Source organism: Macrobrachium nipponense, chromosome 42, assembly GCF_015104395.2.
Source record: "Macrobrachium nipponense isolate FS-2020 chromosome 42, ASM1510439v2, whole genome shotgun sequence".
Lineage (NCBI taxonomy): Eukaryota > Metazoa > Arthropoda > Malacostraca > Decapoda > Palaemonidae > Macrobrachium > Macrobrachium nipponense.
Window position 1 is genome coordinate 41,646,981 of NC_061103.1, and position 24,788 is coordinate 41,671,768.

Here is a 24,788-nt window from a genome sequence, read left to right on the forward strand (position 1 = left end):
TATTATTATTATTATTATTATTATTATTATTATTATTATTATTATTATTATTATTATCATCTGATTTTGCTGGAACTGGAGTGAATAATCAGTTCATGATTTTGAAAAAATTAAAGGACATTTTCAGTTATTTTTTGCGTTTTGAAGTAAATTATTCAACCCAAAATTGTTATTTACCCAACAGGGAATATTTTATCGAATCATTAACTAAATATTATTAGGAGAAAACGCCAAATGATTTAACTGATCAATAAACATATAAAAATATGTGTTATGAAATTTGATAATATTTAACGCTATAATCCACGGCTGTTTAAATTATTATTAATATTATGACAATTTATTTGAAGAAATATATTGAAATATTGCAATATTTCTTCTTGGGGGACTAAAGATGAATTGTTATTAAAGTTTATATGGGTTTTTTATCACATCTGTTTTTTGGGTGGATGGTGAGAAAAGGGGCGTGGCTTAGGTTAAGCTTAGGTGGGTGTGGCTGGGGAGGAAGATAAGTAATGCTCTCAGTCATTATTCTTACCTTACACCCTTTTATTAATCTCTCTCTCTCTCTCTCTCTCTCCACTCGGGACATTCACTCCTTCCACGCCATTTGGTGGGATGGTCAATATTCCCTTGAAATTATTGATGTACACTTCCCCCTGTCAGAAGCTGTGTAGTCACGTGACCTTTTCCCAGCTCTCTCTCTCTCTCTCTCTCTCTCTCTTCTGGTTTATATTGTACAATATGTTACGGTGATCTTAAGTGAATTTACTGTATTTTCAAAGTCTAAAAAACGTGAGAATTCGCTCTCTCTCTCGTATATAATCTGTTATAATCCGTGCTTCCTCCATGCACGATAAGGGTAACTTGTTAAACTATAGCCACAGAAGAGATTATATATATTTGAGAGAGAGAGAGAGAGAGAGAGAGAGAGAGAGAAAGAGCATTCCCCATAAGATATAGTTACAAAAAAAAGGGGGGGGGGTTGATTTCCATCAGTAAATGCCTCAATAAGTATAGTGCCTAGGAGTAATTCACCATGTTTATGGTGACACTTAAATGCACTGCTCTTGACTGTGAGTGTGTGTGTGTATATATATATATATATATATATATAGTATATATATATATATATATATATAGATAGAGAGAGAGAGAGAGAGAGAGAGAGAGAGAGAGAGAGAGAGAGAGAGAGGGTATACAGTAATTTAATTACTTTCTCCGATAAAGGAACGTCACGACACTAAAAGCGTTTTATGGCAACCTAGTTTACCTTAATGAACGTGGCCACGCGTCCGCAACTTCCGTCCATTGATAAGGGAGTAGATTCTCTCTCTCTCTCTCTCTCTCTCTCTCTCTCAGTTGGATACTTCTATCTCTCTTTGTTCCGTGTTCCACATTTGAGTGGAGCTGGTAGGTCTAGAAAGAATGACAGTTGGTTCCTCTTAGCTCTGTTCCATGTTCCATCTTTCGGAGCTGGTTGGCCTACTATGAAGTTGCGTCCAGTCTGAGAAGCATTCTTTATCATTGCTGTTTTTCCACTGTTGTGGTCTCTCATTGTTGTTCTTCATTCTAGTCAGTGACTGTTGTTGTTCTTGTTACGCCGTAAAACGTCACTGTGTAGTAGTCATTTGGATTCGAAGCGTCGTTCCTGTCTGTTACGTCGCAGCAAGTGTGAGAGGTTTTTATAAATAGCGCCTTCTTTCCTCCGTCGGTTAGTTAAGTCTGGTGTTGGTCAAGTTGGTAAGCTTCATTTTGAAAAAAATGGTTGGATAAAGTTTAATTGTTAAGTTATTTCTCGTAATTATACTATTATGAACTGTATTCTGTGTGGGAGAGAGATGTGTATAAGGGATATTTACAAGTAGGTGTAAAAAAGTGTAAATTTGCATGTTTCTTGGTTGAAAAGTCAGACTATGCGTCTAGTGCTTAGGAGCTTAGAAAGCATCTGTTTCTTAGTACTATATATTCTTAATAAATTTCGTGTTCTTCTTAAATTCTGACCTGTATCAGCTTTTCCTCGATTTCAGAAGCAATGAGAGAGAGAGAGAGAGAGAGAGAGAGAGAGAGAGAGAGAGAGAGAGAGAGAGAGGGTTCACAGTACCGCCTTCCAGTCTCACCAATCGCAATTGGCTTTTAGACTTGAACATTGACCCATATCTGCCATTTTCCTTGATTTCAGAGGCAATGAGAGAGAGAATCGCCTTTGGCATTTGAGTCTAGACTTAAACTCAAGTCTTGCCTCTTACGTATCGTCACTACGTTTACCGAAAGGTTACAAAACGTATACAAAAAGGCATAGAGAAAGCATACAAAAAACACACAAACGCCTCACAACTTAGGCTTTTAAAAGCGTGACTTAAAATTTAAGTGAAGTTCAAACTCCTCCCGAACTAACTTTGTAAAGTTCCGGTTACATGCGAGCGAGAGTTTTCTAAATCAATCACCGGAATTGGTTGTTGGTTTTTAGAGCGGCATCATGAAATGGCAACACGCGAAGAGTAAAATCAATGAAGTCTTTTTCTTCATTTTCTTTTCAATGGAGGTGCAGACACCGCTTTAAACCAGTCCAGTATCTAATTGTGGGACGTATAACTACTAAATCAAACCAGTCCAGTGCTGAATTTTACCACCATCAGATTTTAGTGAAGTGTTTCAATGTAGCTTTAGCTGTTCGTTTCGACTTTTGACTTCTCATTTTTATTTATAAGATTATGGAATCTGGTCGGTTTATTGCCAAATACATTTTGCTGTGGACTACAATATGTACACAATACTAGTAATAAGTATATGGTACTAATAATATGTTTCATTGTACTAGTAATAAGTACAGTATGTTACATCGTACTAGTAATAAGTACATGGTACAAGTAATATGTTGCATCGTACTAGTAATAAGTACATAGTGCAAATAATATATTCCATAGTTCTAGTAATATGTTACATAGTACTAGTAATAAGTACACAGTACAAGTAATATTTACATAATACTAGTTGCGAGCAGTATGATCTACAAACGTCATCATAGACCTGATAAGTTTAGTGCTTCCTGTGAATGTCGGTTAGAGACAGTGCGTTTGTAGTTCATTTAATATTACTCAGTTATTGTTTTTGCTATATTACTTCTATCAGTAGACTTACAGTTATTCCTTTTTCAAAACAGGAATTCGAGTCATGTGATGCGAACAATATTCTCCCTGCAACCACAATATACAGCAGCCGCGTGACTTTGGTGTCAGTTGTCAGGATTGAACGCTCTCTCTCTCTCTCTCTCTCTCTCTCTCTCTCTCTCTCTCTCTCTCTCTCTCTCTCAGGAGTTCCTTCACCCAACGGTTTTTTATTTACCTGTGTTTTGTGTGCATGAACGAAACCTTGGCGTTCATATGAACGCGGCTAGTTCGAATTTTTAAGATAATTGTGGACGTTTGCTCGCCGTACTTACCATGCACTTATTGTGTTTTATAAGTTCGCCGTAAAGTGTTGAGTAAGAAAGAAAAGTGTATATGGGTAATAGCGATCTTTGTACTCGCTCTCTGCGCATTATTCCTGATAATAGCGACTTATGTTCAATTTCTCTTTCGTTAGTATCTAAGTAGTACTGTCCTAGAGTTGCTTTATATACTGATGAGTAAAATACACTCCTGTGTATACCTGTATACATATTTATACACAAAATACATGTGTACAAGTGCAATCATTATACACGTAGGTATACGTACTACATCCTTTCCAGGAGTCACGAGGTTGGAAGGGAAAATCATTGTGGTCAGACGGAGTAACTGTAGAAGGCTGGAGAGAGAGAGAGAGAGAAAGATGGCTGGGTACTGAACCTGGTATATCAGACTGGACTGCATAAAAGCTTCCATTGTTATGGAATATATATATATATATATATATATATATATATATATATATTTATATATATGTGTGTATATATAGTAATATAAGTATTATAAGTCATATATATATATAATATAGTACATATATAATATATGTATATATATTGTATTACATTTTTATGTTTAATTGATGATTTTAAGAATCCCGGTAATTATGTTTGTGCCTTGTAGCTGACGTTCTATCCGCCTGTATGCCTGATTGTTTATTAGTTAGTTTGTCTCTTTGTTTGTAGTTAGTTTGTCTCTTTGTTTATTTGGCCATATGTTCATCCGAAAGCATTTGTGTCTTCCATGACAAAAAGGACCGAGTCCTTCAACGTTTCGGCAGAAGGCAACAGCCATCCCCAGGGAAACATTGAACAGTGAACACCCTTCAGAAATCAACTAGACACTTCAGTTCATGACTGTATTTCAGACTAACATAAACTTTTTTATGTTTTAGGTTCGTACAGCAAAATGGTTGGAATGGAGAATGAAGAACACATCCAACATTGTTCATGGGAGAGTGTTGGAGATGTTCCAGAAGTAGCCTTTATTCACTACATGATAGATAAGATGAAATTAGAAGGAGACAAACCTGCCATGGTAATTATTATTATTATTATTATTATTATTATTATTATTATTATTATTATTATTATTATTATTATACTTTTTTGTAGTGAAGTTAGAGTGTAAGTTAACTAGTAAGCAGGGTTTCGTTTTGCGAATGTGAAAGTAGCTGATATTCTTCTGTTTAAAAATACAATTTGAATTGAAGAACACCTTTGCATTATGGTTCATTTTACAGTAGTGTACAACCATATACTTGAAAGTTTATGCTTATTTATTCTTACAGTTCTTTTGTCCAGTAGTTTTCCCTGTAGTTCAAAGCATTCTGGTTCATTCTACGGTAGCGAACAAACTGTGTGCTGAAGCAATTTTATCTTTTTATTTATACAATTCCTTTGTCCTGTAGATTTCATGTAGATCAATGCAGTATGGTTCATTCTACCGCAGCTTATTTGTTTATTGTTTGTACAGTTCATTTGTCCTGTAGTAATCTTGTAGGTCAGAGCATTATGACTCATCCTGCAGTAGTGTGAATGCCTCGAAGCCATAGTTTAACTGAAGTCGAGGCCTCTGTAGCATTGCTAACTTCCCTCTTCTTCCCAGATTGATGGAATCTCTGGAGCCACTCTCAAATACAGCGACATGGTCTCAGGTGTCTATGACCTAAGCTATGGCTGGCATTCCGCAGGGCTGGAAGCTGGGGAAGTGATATGCCTTGTAACGCCCAACCACATCGAAGTCCCTCTGGCTTTCCTGGCAGGCATTGCTGCCTCGGCGCCTGTTACACTAGCGAACCCGCTGTATACGCCAGGTATCTTGTCGATTTGGGTGCATGATTGTTTTTTGTTTAATAGAAGACAAACAAAATGGCAGATACCTTACCAGTACTTCCCATTTCTGTAAAATCTATACTTAACCCTAGAAGACAACCAGACAGTTTTTACAGAAATGAGAATAATTGGTAAGGTGTGTGTGTGTGTCTGTTTTCTATTGTTAATTACAGATTTCACAGAAATGCGAAGAATTGGTAGGGGGGGTGCCTGCCTGCTTGTCTTTAAGGGTTAAAGACAGAAATGGGGGAAACTGGTCAAGAGTGTCCAGGTTAGTTTCGATGAGCAAAACTTACCTTATTTTGGGTGCAATTTTGATAGAAAATCAGGCAGTAATTCTCATGTATTTTAAGCAGCGACAGATTTTTGTTTAGAGGAAATATTACTTATTTTACTGCTACTTTTCTCTCTATAGTAGCTTAAAAGTGTGGACTGATGTTTTACTGTGCTCTTGTGTCACCTGTGTTATAGAGTTGCTTTCCATTATTATACTCATACAAGTGCCTGTGTGTGTGTTTTTAGAAGCATTCATTTCTTGGAATATTTCCAGTCATTCCAGTCTCTCTTCCAGATGAACTGCGTCGTCACGTCATCAACAGCCAGTCCAAGTGGATCGTGTGTCACCCTGTGTGCATACCCAGCGTCCAGGCAGCTACCAAGGACCTAGATGACATCAAGGTGAGATAAGGTCACTCTCTGATTGGGTCAATACAACATGAAGTCAAATTTCCACTAGAATATTTCTGAGGTTTTGGAAACCGTTATCTTTTTATTTGTCTGTATTTTAATATATTTAGATATATTTTTCTGTTTCTTGTGCATGCAGTTGTCCATTTACAGCTGGGTTTACAGAAAAAGGTTCAGTTGATCCCATTTTGGACTTTATATAACCTTTGTACAACCTGCTTTTAGGACAGTGTCCAAGTGATGGCATATGCCACATACCTTATAAATATTTCTCAGTGAGTGCAAGGACATTTTAAAGAATATGATAGCAAACTTCAGTATATTCAATTGAGAATAGAGGTTTAGACTTTTACACCGGTCTTGGAGATGCTATCATTACACTGGGCTATTCTTGTACAGCTCTGTTCTGGAGAAAGATCACTGAAGACTGTATCATAAGATTTGCATAAATTTATAGATTATCTTCCAGGAAAAGATCTTTTTGACATTTGCCTGAGCTCTCATATTCATTATTGATCCGCCTTCCAGGGAATGTATGTCCTAGGCGATGCAGGAGCAGGCGAGATGCCCACGCTGAAGAGCCTGTCCAAAGAGGCTTCGGAGGATTGGAAGAAGAGGTCTGGTCTGACCAATGGTGATGCCATCCACATACCCTACTCGTCTGGGACCACTGGACTCCCAAAAGGAGTCGAACTCACTTCGAAGAACTGGCTGGCGGTTCTCTCCGTCATTGGGTGAGGTTCTTGGGTCTGTTGACTGTGTTACTGGGTGAGGTTCTACTCAAAGTAAGGACACTACAACATGCAGATGTCCTTGGAATCGAATCCCTGATAGGTTTTACATGTCCCTGGGAGGGTTCCTCAATCGTATTGTGTGTTTTACTAAGTAGTGCTCTTAGTTTATGATAGTTAGTGTAAATTGTGAATTCAGATTTTACAATGTTTTTTAGAAGTGGTATAACTTGGAGTGGATCTGTTTAACTCATGATATGACGTTTGTCTGCACTAAACTGAAGAAAATATCATAGTTTAGTCTGAAACGGTTCTTTAGAAAACTGAGGAGGTTTTATAAGTGACACGTTTCTCAGTTGACAAACAGATTTTCCATTAGATTTTCACTGAAATAATTTAATTTATTGTATTAGAAGCAATGACATTGATATATTGTCCGCTTTAATTTATTTTTGAATGGTTCAAATGAAATTGTGATCAGTTATAATAATAATTAACAGAAAATTTAACCGAATCATTACCTTCCCCCCTTATACCTGCAGGAGAAAGGAATACCTTGACGTCACCAGCGGAGACATCTGCCTGGGCATTCTCCCCTTCTTCCACGCCTTCGGGATGGCCATGTGCCTAACGTCCCTCTGCAACGGCATGACGATGGTCACCCTTCCAAGATTCATCCCCGAGCACTTCCTGAAGGCCATACAGACTTACAAGGTGAGTTCTGAGGAAGTCTGATGGTAAAGCGTCAGTATTTACTGAAATGATAACACTGACTCGTTTCATACCACATGACCTTATACCAATAGGTCACATTGCAGAGTGAAAACTCCTGAATTTACTGAATTTAGAAGTTTGACCCCATGACCTTATTCAAAGCATTTTTTTGTATCCACAGGTCAGACTGCACAGTAAAAGCCCCTGAGTTTACTGAATTTGTAAAACGCCTGTACCGTATGTGACCTCATGACCTTATTCTCAACATTTACATGCCCACAGGTCACACTGCTGCCCCTGGTGCCTCCTTTGGCAATCTTCCTGGCCAAACACGACGCGGTGAACCAGTTTGACTTGACCTGTGTCAGTAACATCATCTGTGGCGCTGCTCCTTTGTCCAAGGATATTCAGGAAAAACTTTCAGAGAGGGTAAGTTAGTATCACTGTTTGATTTAGCTTTTGGGGGGTGGGGTTAGGTTGAGGAATTATTCAGTGTTTGTGTGTTTGTGTGTTTGGTGTTCAATAGTGGGTGTTTATTGCACAGGGTTTATCCATGTTCAACAGTTAAAAGTGACCATTGCATAATTTTTTTCACTATAGCATCCTTCTGTTAAGAAGAATGGCTTAATAATAATAATAACAGGATTTGGTTCAGAAAACACCTGTCATATTTCTCAGTAAGAGCTGCGAAAAAAGGGGACAAAATCCTTTGCCTTTACAACGGCTCACCAGAATCTATATGTGATTGTCCATCTTCTTTGTCTTGTGTTCTACTTCGACCTTACCTGATTCATTGGTTTTATTTTTACCTTCATTTTACCCTTTACAACTCCTGGACGCCTGTATTCCCTTTTCAACTCCCGGACGTCTGTATTCTTCTTCTCCCACCTTTTCACTCATGGACGTCTGTATTCTTCTCCACCTTTTCAACTCCCGGACGTCTGTATTCTTCTTCTTCTCCACCTTTTCAACTCCCAGACGTCTGTATTCTTCTTCTCCACCTTTTCAACTCCCGGACGTCTGTATTCTTCTCTTCTCACCCTTTTCAATTTTCTCCCAGAAGCCTGTATTCTTCTTCTTCTCCACCTTTTCAAATCCCAGACGCCTGTATTCTTCTTCTTCTCCACCTTTTCAACTCCCAGACGTCTGTATTCTTCTTCTTCTCCACCTTTTCAACTCCCGGACGTCTGTATTCTTCTTCTTCTCCACCTTTTCAACTCCCGGACGTCTGTATTCTTCTTCTTCTCCACCTTTTCAACTCCCAGAAGCCTGTATTCTTCTTCTTCTCCACCTTTTCAAATCCCAGACGCCTGTATTCTTCTTCTTCTCCACCTTTTCAACTCAAGGATCCCTGTATTCTTCTTCTTCTCCAGCTTTCTGTAATTTGAATTGAATTCCATTATTCACTGACTCACGTGATCTTTTATTTATTCCCAGCTTGCTGGAGTGAGAGTCAGACAAGGGTTCGGTTTGACAGAGACGACGCTCGCCACTTTCAGCAGTGAGACGTCGTTACCTGGGGCTGTTGGGAAAGTGACTGCCCATTGCATGGCTAAGGTGAGCCTCTTCTAGTGATCTAAGTGGATGGTCACTCATCAGAATTCTTGTAAAGGATGATCATCTTGACATTCGAACTAGAGACACATGCTCCAAACAACATTAAAACAAATGACTGGAAGTATTTCTCGTTAATATCGTCACCTCTTCCAAGTTTAGGAATCTTTAGATGTTTAGAGCAGTACCTTCCAGTACTCCTTGTATTTTAATGATTTGCTTACATTTGTATCTATTTAGTTAATAACTTAAATAATGTTTTTTTTAATAAGTGATCCCTTCCTTCTGTATTTCTTATTAGTACCTTCTGTTACTGCTTTCAAATGAAGACCATAATATTCTTTGGAAGCTTGAATTTCAAGCCATGGATAGGAACTTGAGCCAGATTAATTATTTGCAGCTTGACAACATACATAGAGCATTAAGGTATTATGGTCATATATTCGCCACTTCAATATTTCCAGATTATTGACATGGAGACAGGAGACTCACTGGGGCCAGGGAAGGATGGTGAAATCTGCGTCAAAGGACCCCTGGTGATGAAGGTACCGTAAAGTGTCCTACAGGATTTGTTTTGTACATCGAGTCAGGTTTTTCTAAGTGTCCTGTATGATGCATAGACTCAGGTTTATCCTGAAGTACTGAAATTTAAAAAAATTTTTGTGGTGCATTTCTGTATTTACAGAAACTATTACAACTCCACTTGAAGGATTGTAAAGTTTATTGAATTTCACAGGATTATGTCTTCCTTTTTGTATGTGCTCTGTATTTTATTTAATCCAAAATAATTGTTACCTCAAATTCAGTAGACACTCTTCCTGAAGGATAAATACTTGTTCATAGGGAAGCAAATTTACTTTATTTAAATGTGACATAAACTAAAAAGGATTTTCAATCTTGAGAAAAATTCTTATGGAATGCTATGTAGTTTTGTAGGAAAACAATTTTGTTTAGAACTTCAGAATTATTAAGTGATCATATTCTGAAAGCTTTCCCAGTTAACATTTTTTTGCTTTAAATGTCATTCTAAGTCTTTTTGTGAAAATATTTTTTGAAAATTGATTCCTGATTTATATTATTTTGTGAGTTCACGCTATTTTTAAAACTTGAAATTTGAAATGATTTGACCTTATGTATTATGTTGTATCTGAAAAAACTCTCTCTCTCTCTCTCTCTCTCTCTCTCTCTCTCTCTCTCTCTTTTATATATTTAAAATCCATCCACTTTTGCAGGGTTACCTGAACAATGAAGCAGCCACAAAGGCCATGATTGATGAAACCGGTTGGTTACACACAGGAGACATCGGTCACTACGATGAGAAAGGCATCTTCTTCATTGTAGACCGCATTAAGGAATTAATAAAGTACAAAGGATTTCAGGTAAACTTATTTAAATTTTGAAATGGTTTTGAGTTTCTTGTATGTAACTTCTTTTACAGGGTTTCCTGTATGTTGATTGTAGGCTTAAGCCTTTTACAGGGTTGTCTGTATGTTGGTTGTAGGCCTAAGGCTTTTACAAGGTTGCGTTTATGTTGGTTGTAGGCCCAAGTCTTTTACAGGATTGCCTTTATGTTGGTTATATACCTAATCCAATATTTGTAGGCTTCACTTTATATTTTCAAAGCACTTTTGCTCTAAAGTTCTCTTAAGTATTTATTACTTTCTAACCCTTCTTGAAGGAGTTTTTAAAGGTTATCACAGTAATAATTTGGGACCGAATGCACTGTCTAGATTAGGCAATCAGGAAACACCTGCGGCTTTAAAACATTAAGCTTAGGACAGAAAACAGAGTTAGGTTAAAGTGCACTAGATCTAGGAAAAGGAAACATGTTTAGACTTAAGTTCTGAGTTTAGATAAGGAAGTAAAATCCTGTAGATCAGCTATAATTTGTCTAGGGGACATGATAAGAAAATTTTTTTTTAATAGAGAGAGTTGAACACCATTCATCTAAGTGCAAGAAGTCTAGGAAATGAATTAGTATGCACAATTAGATTAAACACTATGAGTCTAGAATGTAAAGCACCATTAGACTAGAAAGGAAAGCCATTAGCCTGGATACATAGAATCTAGAAAATAGACTGGAATAGGCAGACTCTAGACAAGGGATACATAATTAGACTTAATATACTATAGGTAAGAACCAGGGACCCATAGTAGTACTATTAGAGTGGATAGATTGAGCCAATATGTGAATCCTCCATTTGCATTGAGTTTGTAATTAAAGTATCCTTTTGCTTCTTGAGGTGGCACCAGCAGAACTAGAGGGACTTCTCCTAACTCACGAAGACGTAGCAGACGCAGGAGTTGTTGGTGTTTCTGATGAAGTGGCGGGAGAACTACCCAAGGCTTTCGTCGTGGCGAAGCCGGGGAAGACCATTGTACCTGAAGCTTTAATTAATTGGGTTGCCGGTATGTATAACTTCAACCCTTAGCCTACTGGTGGTTCTAATGTCAATTGCCTGTAGGCTCCTTAACCTACTGGCTCTTTAGATGGGCTGTTGAACATTAACATGTTCACTCTTGAGGTTCTACGAGATTATCTCCTTTCTTGTAGAACCAAAGATATTCCATCTCAATGTGGAACCATAAGAGCCCTAGACAAACCTCTTGAGGGTTGAAAGACTCTAAAAATCATGGAAAACTGAGGACATACGTACACAAATTCCAAAGCTTCACAGCCACAGAGTTTATCAATACTCAAAGAGGTCAATTAACATAATTACTATTTAAATTAATATTAATAATTTTTCTTCCTCAGACAAGACAGCCCCACACAAGCACCTCCGCGGCGGAGTGGAAGTCATATCAGCCATCCCAAGATCTCCAGCTGGGAAAATCCTCAGAAGGGAACTGAGAAAAGTGATCAACATATGAAAAATTATTATATATTAATAATGGATGACTTAGAAAATATATATTGAATATATTCGTTTGCTGAAGATCTGTTTGTTGTTGAAATATATATGTCATTGGAGTGCAGACCGCAGTTCGCTCACGGAGCCATTTTTTTTTAATCGTTAGACTTTATGAAAATTCAGATTTAGAGATTTAGGTTACTGTAGATTTTCTTTTATTAATACAGTCTGGGACCACAAATGATACTGTATACAGTACATTAATAAATTAATATTCTGTAGAGTGGTGAGGTGCTGTAGGCCTACCTAAATTCGTTCAGTGACCTGCTTTTGTATTTGTATGTTCTTTATGAAAATTTTGAATCTCAGATGTAGGTTGCAGTAGATTTTCTTTTTCTTATTACTGTCTGGGACCACAAATGGTGATATATACATATATATATATATTGATATATTCATATATTGTAGAGTGACGAGATACTCTAGGAATAGTTAGTTCCAACTTTCTTTTTATGAAAATTCAAACTTAGAGAGAGATTTAGGTTGCTGTAGGTTTTCTTTGTTTTACTGCAGTCTGGGACCACAAATGAAAAGACGCATATAATGATATATTGATATTCTTTAGGGTGAAGAGGTGCTCTAGGCCTAGTTATAGTTCCCATTTTCACAATGTTTTCACCAAATCACACCATTGTAATTAGGCCTATAGATTGTCAGATTTAAAATGTCATCACAAAGACGAATGTCTGTATACAGTACAGGCAGTCCCCAGGTTATGTTGAGTTTGGGTCATGGTGTTCCGGACTTACAGTGCTAGGCTCATGGCGTCATTAAACCCAATTTTTTGGTGCCGTAAGTGGATCTACTGCACTGTTACCCAATTTATGGTACCATAACCCAGATTTACAGTGCTTACAACACCATAACAGCACTGTAAGTGCTATTCCCAATATAATTATGATGCTTCGGGTTACGGCAGAACCCCTGCTGTAAACCGGGGACTGCCTGTATTATGGTAAACAACATTTACACTGTTATGAATATCAATATGTTTTGTCACACTATTACAGAGAACCATGTTTGTATTTACATTATGATGTGAACCAAGAAGTACATCTTACGCAGTTGTGGACATTTTCCAGTCAAAGTTGTAGACATGTTTGAGATACTTCCATAACATGTCATGACACCATTACAAGATCACCATAACATTGACGTTATGTGAGCTCACTATGAGCCACAATTTCTTTTTTAGTATTTTTTAATTTCCACCGTGGTAGCTTAGGTACCATATTACGATTGGTATGTTGGCTTAGGCCCATGTACTAAGACTCCTCAATAAATTATGCTGACTTAAGCCTATGTACCAAACCCTATAAACTTCTCTGGAGACATCAAGCTTTCCAAGACTTCTCTAGAGAAATCAGACTTCTCCTGAGAAATGCTATAATCTGACATTGGTGTGATTTGGGGTAGATATTCTGAAGGTGGCAAATAATTTATAGTCAATGATAGGCCTATTTGATGGTGCTCAGGAATAGGCCAATAGACTGATATTCCCTTAAATCATTCACCCTTGTGAAAAAAGTTTTATATTAAGAGTTTTCTGGAAGTGCACAAATAATGAATAGTACCTTTCTTGGAGCTACAGAAGTATAGTGTTGATCCAGTTTCAGAGTGTGGTTTGTACAGTACACAATAGTCATTACAAAAGCTTTTCAAAATTTCCATTTTCCCTTTGTTTTGCACAATCTTTTACCTCTAATTTAAGTTAAAGCCTTCATTCCATCCCCGTGAATGGTTTGACTCCGTTATTTTATAGCAATTACGTTCAGCGAACTTTTAAACTAATTTATAACTGAATTTTTAGCCAAGAAACTTGAATTGAAAATTTAGCTTCATGAAATTTTACTTTTACACCGATTTATAATTGAATTGTCAGCCTAATTAAGGCTTTTGTTAAACGCGTCTGTTCTATCCGTTGTTCAGTAGCTACCGTAAAACCAATTTCAGATGCCAGGCTGGCAATATAGGCCTTGAGAATGCCAATTCATAAGTCAAAATTTGGATTTAATGTAGTCAAATACTGTTTAGCCTGGATCCCAACATTGTCATTGAATTTAAAAGCCTGTATCTGCTTCCTTTCTCATTCCTAGACCTGTAATTATTCCAAAACACTTATCAGTGCGTTAGCCCCTTCTGTTTAACCTTTATGCAACTTATTTTTACAATGGTGCAAAGCCTTAATTAGGCTGACAATTCAATTATAAATCGGTGCAAAAGTAAAATTGTAGTTATATATATATATATATATATATATATATATATATATATATATATATATATATATTATATATAAAACTACAATGCTCTGTGCAAATTGTTGAGAGGACTGGTGCACTCCAAAGTGTAGAATATATCCTTGTTGGGTCTAGCTTCTCGTGAACAGAGAAGAGAAGATTCGTCAGAAAAGTGCAAGAGCTATGAATGAACAATTAAGCCGAAGCGTTACTCTTAAAAAAGTGCCCTACAAGTGCTCTGCAAGTGCTCTACATAAGCTCAATGTGAATGCAGTGATATGTAAATGGCCTGAATATAATAACTGAATTTCCACACCCTTTTATTTGCGTCCCAAATTGAGAGCTGTGTAAGCCTAATCCTCGTAGGACTAGAGGTTTACACCAAGCTTTGTAATTCGCTTACACTTGTCATCTCCATTGGTTTAGAACAAGAGGGTTATAAAGTTTTGAGTTATAAAAGGAGACACTAATTTAGAAAATAAGAGAGTTATAATAGGTTAGGTTATTAAAAGAGTGACTTAAAAAAGTTGAATTCTGAACAGGAGACGCTAGTCAGAAAAGGCGAGATTAAAACAATATAGTTTCGAAAGAGCTGAATAACAGGCTCTATTATAGTGCCATCAAATAGCACAATAAAGTAGCAGTTAAATCACATTAAACTTTCATATAATCAAGTAAAACCGTAAGAGAAAGTTAAGCATTTTAACTTGAAAGTCAACATTCTTTATAAATCAACATTCTTCATAAAGAACAGTCCCTCGAGTCCACCAAGTCGTTCGCAGAAAAAAAATAGGAAGTAAATAACAATGATTCTTTTTCCCAAGAATATGATAAGTAGATTCTCCTTTAACTTAGACCTAAATATAAGTTAGTATATATATTTGTTGTAGCTTGCTTCTTTCATGAGTAAATGCCAAACTGTATGTACACCTTGAAACTGTAAACATAGGACCACAGTCACCGTAGTCTCTGTAGTTCATGTGGGACTGCAGCAGTTCAATCTTGTCTCTTGTGTTTACAGTGGTGTGGAATTTAAAGTGCTTTTTTTTTCGTTGCTTCTTGAGGTTGGAAAGTCAAGGAATTGTTTATACAACGCGTAAACTTTTCTAGGCTGAACTATAATAAAAAGATTGGTGGTATTTCTATATAAGCATTCCGCATCATTCGTCCCCGCGAATAAAGCCACCAGGAATTGGGTCGTCAAATGTATTTCGCCGTGTAAGAGCCCCTGGGGGTTAATTAAAGTCGTCCTAATAAATATTACTTGAAATTCTTGTTCAGGAGGCAAAACTGCACAGAAAAACCGCAACTGCCATAGTCTAGGCCGCCGCGGAATAGTACTAATATAGATCTACCAAAAGATTGATTTCAAAGTGAGAATAGACCTACATCAGCGCCTCAGTGGCGTGGTTGGTTTGGTGTTTGCTTCGCACCTCGGTGGTCGCGGGTTCGATTCTCGTCCATTCCATGAGGAGTGAGAGATGTGTATTTCTGATTATAGAAGTTCACTCTCGAAGTGGTTCGGAAGTCACGTAAAGCCGTTGGTCCCGTTGCTGAATACCTAACCACTGGTTTCATGCAACGTAAACTCACCAAACAAAAGACATACATTATTTGTATGTATGAAACAGAATAGCCCAACCTTCGAAGGAATAGGCCTAATTGTTTGCAGATGACAGCTTTTCCAGGTTGAATTGCAGTAAATGGAGTGAATCAAAGCGGTAATTAGGCATACTGCACTCGCATCCATCCAACAGAATAGTGCAAGCATGGCAAAGACAAAGTCTAGGCCTATTCATGCAACAGAATAGCATGAGCAAAGACTGAGCCCTTATACTCCATGGTTTATTTATCATTGCTAGTACAAAAAATGAACATCACCATACAAACTTACGCAGCATAGGCCTCTGCAAGCTGTAAGGAGTGAAATACCATGAACACCAATGGAAGAGGCTAATGGTTTTTTTTTTTATCCCTAAGATGATGAAACTAAATCATTATTGTATAGGCCTACTACACCGGTAAACCTTCAGTGACAGACTGTTTTATCAGTGACATCCATTGAAAGGGAATTAACAAAAACAATAAGTTGAAATACCCCGAGGTTCACCATCTTCTACCCACTCACCATCACTTGTAGATGACGTCACAAGCATGGAAATTCTTAGGCTGCCCAAGGTAGGCTCTTTCTCCAATATTTCTGTAGAGTTGATAGGCCTTTTAATTTAAATTATCAAAAACTGCCATTGAACATAAGCAAAATTTTTAAAAAATCAGGCATTTGTGAGTAATTTCAAAATAACACAATAGGCCTATGAAAGACTATAATTCCTCCTATAAAAACATACATAGTTCTGCTATTTTCGAAGGTCAAAGTTGAGTAAACTCCACTCCCTACTTCCTAAAGGACAGGCCAGGTCAGGTCACAGCTCCCTAGGTCAAGGTAAGGCAAAGGGAAAGTTAGGTTAGGAAGTCTCCCTATTGACACAGGTGTAGGCCTATGTCTTTGATCTGTATTTAAAATTGAAACTCGTCTGTTTGGGGTTATTGGCAATTTGAATTTGGCGTTTTCTTATCGCATTTTTCATAAAGGTAAGACGAGAGAGAGAGGGGGGTGTGGTAAGATTTTCCATTTGAGAAATCATTCCCAACGTGACCCTATTTGCACACTCGATGTGGATCCTGTTACCAATTTTCCATTTAACATCATAATTAAATCGTCAACGTTTATCTTTCACTTATAAACAAACATAAAGTGATATTTACATTAAATATATATCTTTATATAATATACAATGTTAAGCAGGATTTGAAATTTAAAAAAAAAATGGCTTGCTATCACGGACCCAAAGTATGGCAAGGCAGGTGATGACGTCATATAAGCGTCACCTGCAGACTGACTTTCTATCTCTCTCTCTCTCTCCCTCACTTATGCACTTGCCAAGTACCGCCCAAATTCGTACACTTGGACACATCTGCATTTTGTAAAATAATTTTCGGTTTAAGTATACAAGTTATGTATAATATTTTAGCTGGAGTTATGCCGCCACAATAAAATGATTATGATAAGACGAAATATTGATAGAATAAATTTCGTTATTAATTATTAATAATTTAATTGTTGTTTAACCGAATGTCATAACTTAGGCTTACTTCAATATTAACGTTAACTCAAACTCTCGCCATACTTCTGTCTTTCATGGAAAATGTCTCCCCCTCTCTCTTTTTCTGACCCCTTTTCTTGGCCACCCTACGACTAAATTTAATCCTCTCTGCAAGAACTTCGATTCAGGCACCTTCCGAACTCTCTATTTTGCTTCCCTTTCAGACTCATTTTGAATCCAGTTCAGTTTGTTTTACTTCTCTCGCGCGCGCGCACGCATACTTTCCAAGATTGTTTCAAATAGAGATACTATTCCATTTAGGTTGTGCCATTATCCAGGGTTTCGAAAACGCCGTTTTTTTTATAGGCCTATGTTTCCGAGGCAGGAATTCTTGTAGTGAGGGCTAGATCTATGCACCAACTTTGGAACTACCATAGACTTCCATACCTTCAAACTGTAACCTCAATGGCCAATCACGATTTGAGTTCCACTTATGTAGGCCTACACCAGGCTTAAAAAAAAAAAGACCAGAAAAACTACTTTCCATTTCCTTTATTTGAATTAAAAAAATATGCCATTTGAAACTCGTTCGCCTAAGGTACAAGCTATCTATCTACCTAATATCACATCGAAAAATATAAAAAAAAATTTACATTTTGGGAGGAAGAATTGTCGTCTGAAATAATTTGTTGCAAGTTTGAAAAAAAAAAAAAAGAGAAATTTGACAAAAGGAAAAAATGTAGGTTGTTTCATTAACACAATAAATAATGCGTACATTACTTGTAAGATCCATAGGAACATTATATAGGCCTACACGTGTGTCTGCTTTCGAAAACACACATTATATATAAATGTATGTTTGTACATATTTACAGAAAATGATGGTATAAATACTAATATATATATATATATATATATATATATATATATATATATATATATATATATATATATATATAAAGGAATGTTACAAATCCATCTTTGCAATAATATAAAATAAATTATATTTCATTGCCAATGTGACCTGGTTTTGTGTGTATAACATATATATATATATATATATATATATATATATATATATATATATATATATATAGATAATTGTATGTATATATATATGTTTGTGTGTGTCTGTGTATGTGTGTTTAATTTCTTTGGTGAAGTCACTCAAGCTGCACTGTTTTACAGGTATGATTAACAATACTAGTATTAATAATATCTACAGCTTCAAGACAGTTTTAAACCATCGCAATTATCCAAACTATATTTTACCAATCACTGTTATACTTCTAATTTATAATTATTAATGTAAATGTAAATATAAATAAACAGGAATTAACAATATCACTTCAATGCATAGTATAGGTATCCACAGTTTACTAAATAAATAAATAGAATATAAATACATTACAAAACCAAATCTGGATTATTTCAGTGTTTCATTATGAAGAGAGAGAGAGAGAGAGAGAGAGAGAGAGAGAGAGAGAGAGAGAGAGAGACTCACTAAACATCAGAAACAATAGATGATTTTTAACACTCGTGTTACATTTTTTTATTACAAAATATTTATAAATTAAAATAAACAATTCTTATGAGAAAGTAACTAATATTAGTTTGTGAGAATATTTAATGATTTAAACAAGATTAATTTTACTCTCTCTCTCTCTGTCAGTGCCCCTCGAAAGGGTCGTGCTCATCTAGATTATAAACTGGATCTCTCTCTCTCTCTCAAACAAAGGCTCAATGTCCCTCGAAAGGGTCGTCCTCATCTAGATTATAAACTGGATCTCTCTCTCTCTCTCTCTCTCTCTCTCTCTCTCTCTCTCGAACAAAGGCTCAATGTCCCTCGAAAGGGTCGTCCTCGTCCAGAGTGATAAGTTCGCACTCAGCCTTGATGATGACGTCACCGTTAGGCGGCGGTGTCGGTGCTGAGGTCGGATCTGGCCCCGACTTCCTGAACTCCTTCAGCGCCTTGATGCTACTGGAGGAGGAGGACGAAGTCAAAGTCGAGGACGTCGTTGTTGATTCTGTTGTTGTTGTTGTTATTCCTCCTAAGGGCATGGAACTACTGTCGATGCTAGTGGGCGTCGTGGGGCTGGGCAGCCCCCCAGCGACGCTACTGGCAGCACTGCTAGTGCTGCTGCTGCTGCTGCTGCTGCTGCTGCTACTGCTGGTGGTGGTGTCGATCCCGCTTTCGACGCCGCTGTCCGTCGTGTTGGTGAGACTAGTGGTGGAGGGAGTTCCTCCAACACCAAGGCCAAAGCTTAGATCATGAGGTGATGTTGGCAGGACTGCTGCTGGAGGCGGCGGCAGTTGTAAGGGCAGGGGCATGGGTAAGGAAGGAGGAGGAGGAGATGCTGCTGCCGCCGTCGCTTCCAAGTCTTGGATCCTCTCTTCAGTGAGGATCGCCTGGATCTTTGACTGCGCCCGGAGCGCCCTGCTGAGCGACAACTTCCGCAGCTGAGCCGAGACGCTTCTGCCGAAGGCCTCGAACTCGTCGGCGTACTCCTCTCCCAGGATGGCCTCTTTCTGCTTCCTCCGCCTCTTGCTGCTCGCGGGGCCTGGCCTGTACGACGAATTGATGCGACGATTGGAAGGGGCGCCACTACCACCACCTCTTCCTCCTGACGAAGTAGTGCTGGTGTCGTTTTTGTTGCTCTTCCTGGGCGGGGCCAAGGACCGGGTTTCGCTGATGTGCAGGAAGGGCATGGGCTTCTCCATGGAGTCTTCGTCGTCGCCGAAGCCGCTCTCGTAGATGGAGGAGCTGTCGTAGATCGAGTCGGCTGTGATGACCTCCTGGAGAAGGGGGGAAATAGACCGATGAGGGAACAAATAGAGTTATATGGGGAAAAATAGGCCAATGAGGGTACAGATAGACTGATATGGAAAAAAAAATAGGCCGATGAGGGAACAAATAGACTGAATGGGGGAAAAATAGGCCAATGAGGGAACAGATAGACTGATATGGGAAAAATAGATATGGAAAAAAATAGGCAGATGAGGGAACAAATAGACTGATATGGGGGAAAAATAGGTCAATGAGGGAACAGATAGACTGATATGGGAAAAAATAGGCCGATGAGGGAACAGATAGACTGATATAGAGGAAAATATTACTGATGAGGGAACAGATAGACTGATATGGGAAAAAATAAACTGATATGGAAAAAAATAGGCCGATGAGGGAACAGCTGATATGAAAACATAGGCCAATGAGGGAACGGATAGACTGATATGGAAAAAAATAGGCCGATGAGGGAACAAATAGACTGATATGGGAAAAAATAGGCCAATGAGGGAACAGATAGACTATATGGGAAAAATTACACTGATATGATAATACGGCCGATGAGGGAACAGATAGACTGATATAAGAAAAAATAGGCTGATGAGGGAACAGGTGGACTGATATGGGAAAAAATAAACTGATATGGAAAAAAATAGGCCGATGAGGGAAACAAATTAGACTAAGGGGAAAAAACATAGGCCAATGAGGGAACGGATAGACTGATATGGGAAAAAATTGACATATGGAAAAAATAGGCCGGTGAGGGCATAGATAAACTGCTATGGGGAAAAATAGGTCAATGAGGGAACTGATAGATGGATATGGGAAAAAAGACTGATATGGAAAAAAATAGGCCGATGAGGGAACAAAGAGACTGATATGGGGGAAAAATAGGCGATGAGACGGAACAGATAGAGATATAAGAACAACATAGCGGAGAGGGAACAGGTGGACTGATATGGGAAAAAATAAACTGATATGGAAAAAAATAGGTCGATGAGGGAACAACTGATATGGGAAAAACATAGGCCAATGAGGGAACGGATAGACTGATATGGGAAAAAAATTGAATAGGAAACAAAATAGGGCCGGGGTGAGCGGCCATAAGATAAACGAGCTATGGGGAAAAATAGGTAATAGAGGGAACTGTAGATGGATAAATGGGAAAAAAGACTGATATGGAAAAAAATAGGCCGATGAGGGAACAAAGAGACTGATATGGGGGAAAAATAGGCCGATGAGAGAACATATAGACTGATATGGAAAAAATACACATATGAAAAAGAATAGGCCGATGAGGGAACAGATACTGATATGGGAAAATATAGACATATGGAAAAATAGACATATGGAATGAAATAGGCTGATGAGGGAACAGGTAGACTAATATGGGAAAAATAGACTGATATGAAAAAAAAAATAGTCCGATGAGGGAACAAATAGACCGATATGGGAAAAATCACTATGGGGAAAAATTGACTAATATGGAGAAAAATAGGCCGATGAGGGAACAAATAGACTGATATGGGATGAAATATAGTGATATGGGAAAAATAGACTGATGTGAGAAAAATTACTGAGATGGGTGTTAACAATTAGACTGATATGGGGAAAAATATAAATGGGGAAAAATTGTGAAAGAAAAACTGAGAACGATAGGGGGGAAATGAGACCAATATACGAAAAAATAGACTGGTATGGGAAAAAATATTGACATGGGAAAAATATTGCCATGAGAAAAACAGACAGATATGGAAAAAAATTGACGTGGGGCCTAGAAAAAAAAAGACCGGTATGTGAAAAATAGACCAATCTATGGAAAAAATAGAATGACTTGGGGGGGAAAATAGACCAGTATGGGGAGTAATAGACTGATATGGGCACAAAATATACCAATATGGGAAAAATAGAAATATGGGGAAAATGTTCATATAGGAAAAATAGACATATAGGGAATACTTATATGTAGAGAATAGACATATGGGGAAAATATGCATATGTGGAAGAATAATCATATGGGCAAATACTCTTTGGGGAAAAATACTCATGAGGAGAGAAAATAGACTGATATGGAGGAAAACAAACTGATAGATAAGGGAAAAATACTAACATGGGGAAAAACAGACTAATATAAGGGAAAATATACATATTTGAAACAACACACCAATATGGGAAAATGGCAAATAGAGGGGGAAATTAGACTAATACTGGGAAAAATAGACCAATTCGAGGAAAAGTAAACATATCTCACGAAAGAGAGAGAGCAGGAGAGAGAAGAAAGGAGAAGGAGAGAGGAGAGAGAGAGAAATGTAGGACTGCCAGTAGGCAACTTTAAGAAGCAAAGGGTATAAAATTCAAGCGAGGGGACAGTAATCATATCTCGAGAGAGAGAGAGAGAGAATGTAGGACTGCAGTAGCAACTTTAAGAGCAAAGGGATAAAATTCAAGCGAGGAGGGGGACAAGGAATTTTAGATGAGAGAGAGATAGGAGAGAGAGACCGAGGAGGAGAGAGAGAGAGAGAGAGAGAGAGTGTGTGTGTGTTACGTAAGACTCATGCACCTGGGATTTTATCATCCTTTCCGTTTTATATATTTCGCCATCATGTTTATTAATTATATTATATATATATATATATATATATATATATATATATATATAAAGATAAAAAGGCTCATAAAACACTTATTTTAACGTTGGAACCATATGGTGTTTTATGGGCCTTTTATCTTCATATTATACTGTTGTATTACAGTAAAAAGACATTCATATATCTATCTATCTATATCTATCTATCTATCTATATATATATATATATATATATATATATATTTATATACTTATATACTTATCAATGTCTTACTTATTATATACCAATAATAATAATAATAAATAAATAACCATTTTACCCCTTTAACATATAAACAGGTAGTTCACACCCAACCTTCTGTAAATACCAACTCTCTCTCTCCCGCCCTTCCCCAACAGTTGTGGGTTAATCTTATCTTCACCAGCCCCGGAAATGTTGAGAACGACCTGACGAATAAATGCCATTTCCCGTCTCGTTCGTCCGCGAGGCAACGACTTGTCGTAATCGTCTATCAAATATTTAAAAAGTCGCTGAAAAGCGTACGATTTAAAGGTAACGTCCATTAACCCTTATTAAATAGGGGCTCTTTTTACACACAAACGCGAAATAAAACTCGGGCGAAATTCCCCTCCTCTTTTAAAGATGGCCTGGCGGTCTGGTCTGGTTCGGTACTGGCGGGTCCCAAGGAACGGTCATTGGACAAGTTATTCAACATTCTGCTTATTTTGGTCCCTCCGTCCCCCTTGTAGCCAAGTGAGCGCGCGCTCGGGCGCGTTGTATTAACTGGCACATACATGTGCACACACAATGTTTAGCTTAAGTGACTCGGTCTAATGATTATTATAATTAGTGGTTTTATGTGAATATACATCTCGATTTCAGTGTGACTAGTGTTCACACACACCCATATATATATATATATATATATATATATATATATATATATATAATATATTATATATATATATATATGGGTGCGTATGTGTATGAAGCCTATATAAGTAAAGACTAAAGGTAGTAATGTAGAGAAAATTAGACTCAACAGGGGGAAGTTGGCGACACAAGAATCCTATCCCACCTCGACAGGCTACCTCCATTAATATCATGTTGAGCGCCCGCCCTCCCGCTCAGTTGCTAGAGAGAGAGAGAGAGAGAGAGAGAGAAATTAGTATCAACAGAAAACCTCCAACATTTTCTGTGTTGTCCCTACCTAGCTGTGAGAGAGAGAGAGAGAGAGAGAGAGAGAGAGAGAGAGAGAGAGAGAGAGAGTTGAATCCAAAGAAGTACCAATAGAAAAAAAAACTTTTTCTCACGCTTCTTTCGCTCTCACCGGCTGGTGCAGGCTGGGTATATCGCCGATGGTATCCCTCAGGAACGAATCCATTTCCTTGAACCAATAGAGCGTCGGCTCGTACCTGTCGCCCACGGCCGCCGCGTAGCGCACCTTCTTCAGCTCGCTGATGTAGTGGGCGCGCAGGTTCTTGATCTTGACCTTGGCCGCCCTCAAGTCAAAGTCCGGCATCTTCATCTGGAGGACGAGGTCGACGTAGGCGAAGTTTCGGGCGTCCTTCTGGTTGTAGAACTCGCTGCGGGGGTTCCAGAGGCACTCGTGCAGCTTGTAAAAGTAGACGAATTTGAGGGTGGCCGCCTCGCTCCAGCGACCCACCATCGTCGAACAACGACCACGACTTGACTCGAAAAAGTGGCTGACTTCCCGAGCGATCTGGCAGCGACGCCAGGAACGACGAAAACGATCAAATGATTTAATTTGAAAAACGTGACGAGTTTGCGCGCAAGGCGAGACAGCAATGCGGTTCCAACGTGTAACCGAACTTCTGGGAGACTGAAGCAGAGTTGGCTAGGCTACCCTCCTCCTGTACTACTGCTGCTGCTGCTGCTAGGCCCTTAGGGTGGTGCGGATATGGTGGACACAGAGAGAGAGAGGGAGAAAGAGAGAGAGACAGGGAAAGAGAGAGAGAGAGAGCAACCAGCCAGCCAGCCAGCCAGCCGGTCTTGGTAGGGTAGCATGCTAGCCTTTAAGCCGCTGCTCAAAGCAGCGAGGGTTCGACCCTTCAAACACTCTCTCTCTCTCTCTCTCTCTCTCTCTCTCTCTCTCTCAGAGGGTTCAATAGAGAACACACCTCTTTCTTTTGACACTCGCTTAGCCAAGTCCATAGATTTCAACC

General features: G+C 38.2%; 2 protein-coding genes across 2 annotated transcripts in view; one reads left to right on the plus strand and one right to left on the minus strand.

Moving 5' to 3' along the window:
• The window catches only part of LOC135213145 (uncharacterized), a 38,918-nt gene extending 24,485 nt beyond the window's left edge, over positions 1–14,433 (plus strand). Inside the window, exons 2-12 of the mRNA XM_064247085.1 lie at positions 4,342–4,484; positions 5,055–5,262; positions 5,853–5,959; positions 6,497–6,702; positions 7,242–7,413; positions 7,696–7,842; positions 8,851–8,970; positions 9,432–9,512; positions 10,200–10,346; positions 11,211–11,376; positions 11,726–14,433. Of these exons, the coding sequence (XP_064103155.1) occupies positions 4,356–4,484; positions 5,055–5,262; positions 5,853–5,959; positions 6,497–6,702; positions 7,242–7,413; positions 7,696–7,842; positions 8,851–8,970; positions 9,432–9,512; positions 10,200–10,346; positions 11,211–11,376; positions 11,726–11,841 (1,599 nt within the window). The 5' untranslated portion in view covers positions 4,342–4,355 and the 3' untranslated portion in view covers positions 11,842–14,433. The remainder of the gene's footprint in view (positions 1–4,341; positions 4,485–5,054; positions 5,263–5,852; positions 5,960–6,496; positions 6,703–7,241; positions 7,414–7,695; positions 7,843–8,850; positions 8,971–9,431; positions 9,513–10,199; positions 10,347–11,210; positions 11,377–11,725) is intronic.
• A 3,901-nt stretch (positions 14,434–18,334) lies between these two features.
• Positions 18,335–24,651, minus strand: LOC135213144 (uncharacterized protein DDB_G0271670-like). Its single transcript, XM_064247084.1, has 2 exons — positions 23,933–24,651; positions 18,335–20,022 (listed from the first exon to the last, which is right to left on the minus strand). Exons 1-2 carry the CDS (start codon positions 24,269–24,271, stop codon positions 19,063–19,065), a joined length of 1,299 nt encoding a protein of 432 aa, XP_064103154.1. The 5' UTR covers positions 24,272–24,651; the 3' UTR covers positions 18,335–19,062.
• Positions 24,652–24,788: the final 137 nt, after the last annotated feature.

Bases quoted from the DNA above. Each gene is read 5' to 3' on its own strand.
- LOC135213144 (XM_064247084.1), bottom strand. From the start codon at position 24,271: ATGGTGGGTCGCTGGAGCGAGGCGGCCACCCTCAAATTCGTCTACTTT. The intron at 20,023-23,932 runs GTGAGAGCGAAA...CCCCTTCTCCAG, and splicing joins TACCCAGCCTGCACCAGCCG to GAGGTCATCACAGCCGACTC.